Source organism: Pristiophorus japonicus, chromosome 14 (assembly GCF_044704955.1).
Source record: "Pristiophorus japonicus isolate sPriJap1 chromosome 14, sPriJap1.hap1, whole genome shotgun sequence".
Classification (NCBI taxonomy): domain Eukaryota; kingdom Metazoa; phylum Chordata; class Chondrichthyes; family Pristiophoridae; genus Pristiophorus; species Pristiophorus japonicus.
The window spans coordinates 178,076,876-178,083,171 of NC_091990.1; the positions used below are offsets into that span (position 1 = coordinate 178,076,876).

Sequence of the window (6,296 nt, forward strand, 5' to 3'; positions counted from 1 at the left end):
AGTGTAATGTATTTGCCTCATGGGTTCTTTGCTTAAGATTTCACAGCTACACATTTGCTGTAAAGAATTAGCTGGTTTATTAGCAAATGTTTACAATCAAACTGAAACCTACCTGTTCATCCAGCAGGCTCACACTGCATGCCTCATTGTGGAGAACCTGAACTCAATTAACTGGGGTTTTATTGAGTCTTGTGAACATCGCGTGACTGGCTAAGCCATTCGAAGTGCAACAGCTCCACAAGCCTGTGAGCATGCTCACAGATGCATACATTACAAGAAGTAAATTGATCAATCCCAGAGGGGATTCATGACCTTGTACTGTCAAGTGTTGCAGATCACATTGCAACTGAAAATTTGTTGGTGCCCCTATTTCTAGAGCCCAGTGTTGGAGAGGGTGGATGGGGTTGGGTTTTTGGGGGGGGGAGGGGGAGGGTATGTGAGGTGTGTTGCAGAGGGGGGGGGGGGGGGGCGTGGCAGCGAGGTGTGTTAATTACATAAGAAATGGGGACAGGAGTAGGCCATACGGCCGCTCGAGCCTGCTCTGCCATTCAATAAAATCATGGCTGATCTGATCATGGACTCAGCTCCATTTCCCTGCCTGCTCCACTTATCATTTAAGAAACTGTCTATTTCTGTCTTAAATGTATTCCATGTCCCAGCTTCCTCAGCTCTTTGAGGCAGTGAATTCCACAGATTTACAACCCTCAGAAAAAATCTCTCCTCATCTCTTTTTTAAATGGGTGACCCCTTATTCTAACATCATGCCCTCTAGTTCGAGTCTCCCCCATCAGTGGAAACATCCTCTCTGCAGCCACCTTGTCGAGCCCCCACATAATCTTGTACATTTCAATAAGATCACCCCTCATTCTTCTGAATTCCAATGCGTAGAGGCCCAACCTACTCAAACTTTCCTCATAAGTCAGCCTCCTCATCTCCGGAATCAACCTATTCCGAAACATTCTCTGAGCTGCCTCCAAAACAAGTATATCCTTTCATAAATATGGAAACCAAAACTGCATGCAGTATTCCAGGTGTAGCCTCAGCAATACCTTTATATAGCTGTAGCAAGACTTCCCTGCTTTTATACTCCATCCCCTTTGGAAGAAAGGCCAAGATAACATTGGCCTTCCTGATTACTTGCTGTACCTGCAAACTATCCTTTTGAGTTTCATGCACAAGTACCCCCAGGTCCCGCTATATTGTGGCACTTTGCAATCTTTCTCCATTTAATTAATAACCTACTCTGATTTTTTTTCTGCCAAAGTGCATGACCTCATACTTTCCAACATTATACTCCATCTGCCACTTTTTTGCCCACTCACTTAGCCTGTCTGTCCTTTTGCAGATTTTTTGTGTTGTCCTCACACATTGCTTTTCCTCCCATCTTTGTATCATCAGCAAACTTGGCTACGTTACATTCAATGCCTTCTTTCAAATCGTTAATATAGATTGTAAATAGTTGGGGTCCCAGCACTGATCCCTGTGGCAGCCCACTAGCTACTGGTTACCAACCAGAGAATGAACCATTTATTCCGAATCTCTGTTTTCTGTTATCCAATCTTCTATCTATGCTAATATATTACCCCCAACCCTGTGAGCTTTTATCTTGTGCAGTGACCTTTTACTTGGTGTTGGAGGGGGTGGGGGAGGCATTGGCAAGTGGAGGAAAACAGGCACCTATGCAGCTTTACAGACATGGGCTATCCACCTGAACATGCTAATTATCCAGTCCCCATAATTTGAGGCAGCCATGGATTCCACTCAGTCATTCTTGTATCAGAGTTTGGGCCTGACCTTTTATGTCTATTCACTATCTATTCCTCCCCCTCACTTGTAGAATGCCTTGAGGGTAAGTAATCGAAAATTGCTGTCTCATTCTAAGTGAACTCTTTGAAAAGTGTAACCTGAAATAATGGTCTCTGGCCGTTAATGTTGAGCAATCAATTACAGTTTAATCAGGCACAACACTGGTCAGTTGCAACAAAACCAATAGACTGTGAATGGTGTGTTTGGCTATGGGCTGAGCTCCTGTAATATACAAAATAATGTTGCATCTTGCATACATATCAGCCTACAGCTGTGCCAGGATCGTTGAATGAGCTATCCGAATAAATGTCTTGCATAAGGAAAGAGCTGCGCACATTATGAAAGTTCCTCAGCACATCCTGCAACATGTTCCTTTTTGAGAAACATTCTTCAGTTCACTTATAAGATCTCTAAACAGCAAAACTGGGTCCAGCTGATGGGCATGGACACATTAAGGGGTCTATAAAATGTGCAATTCCAGTTTTATAAATGTTTTCTTCCACTCAGTTGGTCTACAGCGGATACAGTAAAGAATCACTCGCACAGAGGGAATTGCAGCTGAGCGTGTTGAGCGCAGAGTCGTTAAGAGAAAATGTTTACCTGGGTGGCGTTACGCTAACTCTGAAAGAGTTTGACTTGAGCAAAGAAACCATTAACTGGTACAAACTGACGGCTGCATCCAATGCGTAACCCCCTCACCCCCACCCCCCCCCAGATCTCGCAAACAGTCTGGGAAGTGGAACAATTTGCAAAGAAAGGCCGAATCCGAACTCCTGCAATTTTTTTTTACTTGGAAGAAGAAATTAACTGTGGACAAAAAGCAAATTCCAGCTGATGCACGTCACCAGTGGACCAATCAATTTGATGAAATCACCTAAAAAATTGGTTGCATGCACTTCGTGTCACCTTCATTTTATATCTATTTTTGAATATCTTCAGATTAAAGGATGATGGGAAATCGTATGTGCCAAAAGAAAATACTGAAGCACTTCACTGCTTGTAAGCTCGAAATGGTGCCTTTCTCTGTCACGGCTGCAAGCTCTCAATTAAATTAAAGTTGCAGAGTTCACTGACTTGCTCAGAGGCACAACATTTCCTGGGGAACAGCACACATCAGATTAGCCACTAGGGTATTAATTGCCGTAATTGCACGTTACTGGGCTGCTGTAAGTAGAACTGAATGGAAAGGGTGAACGTGCCCCTTGGTTTTTTGTATAGTACACGTGTAGAATGAAGATTCAAATTTTGAAAATACTATTTCTGTAAACACTAATTCTCGACTTCAAATTCTAATCCAGAAGTTACATTTTTTCCCCCCAATTGAAGCATCAGTTTTGTGCACAGCCACACTGCTGGTTGCTGTGATCTGTGAAGGAGACTGTTCATTTGTGGTAGTGCAGTCTCCGGGGTTACTGTGGTTAATGCCTTTGGAGAAGATCCAGAACTAATGACCACTGCAGACAGACTTAATTCCATACAAGTGCAAGAACACATTCAAAGTGAGTGCATAGAAAGGCATGCACAACCGCTCAGCATTTCACATGTGGGTTATTAAATCACAATTGTGTGAAAGGGGAAGCTGCAAAGTTTTGGGGTGAAATTATGAATTCAGTTGTAGATCCTCTACTTTTTAATAAAGGTCCAAAATCTGAGCTGAGGGATACTGTGATTTTTGCAATCACATATTACAGCTAGCAAAATTTAAAGATTTTGGTATTTGATGAAATGTGGATTTCACATTTTTTTTTCCAATTTTGCTTTCAGCCATTTCTGTTACATTAAAGGGCACTTGAGTGTGGAAAAGCAAAATGTAACCAATTAAAAAGTAATTGTTGAAAGCTTTTAAATATAAAGGCAAACAGTTATAATTGAAAAGGCACATCAAAGATCAATGCAAGTGGGTATGCTATATTTTTGTTGAAATTCTTCATTTGTGAAGAAGCACCGGGTAATTGGCGAATTCATCCAAAACTAAATTCCTTTCTCCACCATGATTTTCTGCTGCACCCAAATGGTTAGTTGTACCTTATTTTCTTTCAAGTCTGTCCTTCTGCCACAGCCCTGCACAAGCTGCTCAGTCCACATAAAGGCGGACAGTAATCCTTGGCAATATTTACACTTGCTGCTGCTCTGTGTGCAAAACTTGCAGCTCACTGTGGAAATGCAGAATTGTTGGAGAGAAAACTGAAAGGTATTTGTTTTTATTCATATTGCCCTGTGTAAGCATGGGTACCTCCAAATAAGACCAATTTGCACAAACTGACCACATAGTGTTTTGTTTTGTTTAAAATGTCTCCCTTACCGAGGGTTGACCTAATTGACGGCAAAGCAATTTATGCAAAATGCCGCTTCAACTGTGCTGATAGAAGTCGACAGCTCTTGCAGCGTTTTCCCCTCTATCTAAATATTGAGATGTTGCTTATATGAAAACACCATGTGTCAATTGTCATTTATTTAAATCGATGTCTCTGTCAGGTTCTTCAGGCTGTGGTCTCTAACCATCCAAATTCAGATCTACATCGTGGCACATTTTTCCTCCTGTGTTTTTAAAATCAACTTAAGTTCCCGAACTGTTTTTGCAAAATAATGACTGCATATGTTCCATTGGAAGTACACTACCTTGAACTTTAAGATGCCTGAGCTGAAAATATGTAGATTTAATTTGACCAGCTGAAGGTTCAATCCAAGCTGAAGGATTCTCCTTCAATGGGAGAAAAAGTGCACCATTACTACAGGTCCCACCTGTTTTTAAAAAAATTAAATCATTCATGTGCCTTGCTCAACTTTTCCAACTGAACGCATGAACAAGTAATTCTTGATTACAACAGAATCCCCTTCAGAGTAGCTCAATGGTGAAATTGAAGATTTTTTCACTAAAATAGGTTGAATTTAGTACTTTTGAGAGAACCTAAATTTTAGCCTTAAACCGTATAACAAACTGCCTTTCTGTATTAATCATGCTATCATTGAAAATTAATATTTGCAAAGATTATCCGATTTAAAAAATATCTTTGCAACTAAGTTCTTAAGTGGGGGACAGTGACGTTGCAAATAACTTGTGTGGGGGAGGGAAGGGCACACTATTGTGGTAATTTTGTGATGTTTTATGTTGTCACTACTTGATGCTGTGACTGTATTAAGTGTGAATGTTAGCAGACCAAGAAGCACACTGGGGAGCAAAAATGTTACCTTGTCTGATCTACATTGCCTTTAGCTCGAAGAACCAAATGTATGTCCAGATCATGTTTATCTTTTTACTTAGTGAAGATGTACAGTATTTCTATCCAAATCCTAATCCTAGTCCACATCCTAATGGACTAAATGTGACTCCATAACTGTTAAATATGTAACTTGTTTTTAATAAAGTCAGTTTAAAATCACAAGATCATGTATCTTCTGACTTGAGTCGTGCTATTAAAAGTCTAGTGGATATTGGAACGATATGTGGAAATCGGTTCCAGTTAAGCAATAGTTGAAATAGATTTATCCAGCAAATTTTAGGGGGTGGGGAATGAGTAAAATCCTTCCTTTCACAGAAAGGTCTCCTTTTAAATTTTAACTCTGAGCATTTCCTTTGTTACACAAAACCAGGATAAAAGTTAGCACATTGGGGCTGAATTTGGGCATGTGAAGCGCAAACGCCTAAACCCGGAACTTGTGATCTGTCAAAAATGCTCTTGACAAATCGCACGCCTCCAAAACTCAAGGGCCTACTTGGACGGAGTGTTGGGTTATTTGCCCAACTCCTGCCCAGCGAATGTCCGTCAAATTCATACGACTGATAAAAGCAGGCGTATGGCCTGCTTTTATCAGCATAAGACTTTTAAAGCACATAATAATAGATTTTTTTCAATAATTTAAAGATTTAAAATCCTTTTAAGTTTATTTTAGACCCTTTTAAAATATGTAAATTTATTTTTCAAAATTAAATTTGTTGTAAATTAAATTGCATTGTGATGAATTTTAAATGTGTTTTTTTTGAGAGGGCTTTCAGTGTTTGTGTGTTTTGAGGGTATTCCCATTCATACTGATGGTGGTGCTGCAGATACAGAACTCTCAAGTATGAATGAGGATCCCCCACTCTGATTGATAGGTTGGGCCGGCCAATGTCATCCCAGTTATGCGTACAAAGCCCACACGCTCCTGGGTTACGTGTGCCTCCATGAAGGCCTTCGTGACAACGGCAAGTCCCTGAACTTCCGGGACAACCAGGTAATTTCGAAGAAATGTTTGCGTTCGGAGGCATCCGCCGCTTGAATCCTCCGAACGCAAGTTGTGGGCCATTGAGTTCGCTTTGGGCAGCACACTTTTATTGGCCTTAATGGGCAGATTTACCCAAATGACAACAGGCTTAAAATATTATGATGGGAGGTTGCATAAATGTGGCTTGTATTCCCTTCAGTTTAGGCGGTTAAAGGGTGATCGAATTGAAACGCTTAAACTGATGAAATCATTCTTCAGAATGGGTACAAAGCAGTTAGTTCCTCTGG

At 40.7% G+C, this 6,296-nt stretch overlaps 1 protein-coding gene across 2 annotated transcripts in view; it reads left to right on the forward strand.

Annotated features, from left to right (window-relative positions):
- The window catches only part of pik3c2a (phosphatidylinositol-4-phosphate 3-kinase, catalytic subunit type 2 alpha), a 142,762-nt gene extending 137,573 nt beyond the window's left edge, over positions 1-5,189 (forward strand). For both annotated transcript variants that reach the window (XM_070899893.1, XM_070899894.1), the window contains one exon: positions 2,314-5,189. In XM_070899893.1, coding sequence (XP_070755994.1) covers positions 2,314-2,496 — 183 coding nt within the window. In that variant the 3' untranslated portion in view covers positions 2,497-5,189. The remainder of the gene's footprint in view (positions 1-2,313) is intronic.
- The last annotated feature ends 1,107 nt before the right edge of the window (positions 5,190-6,296 follow it).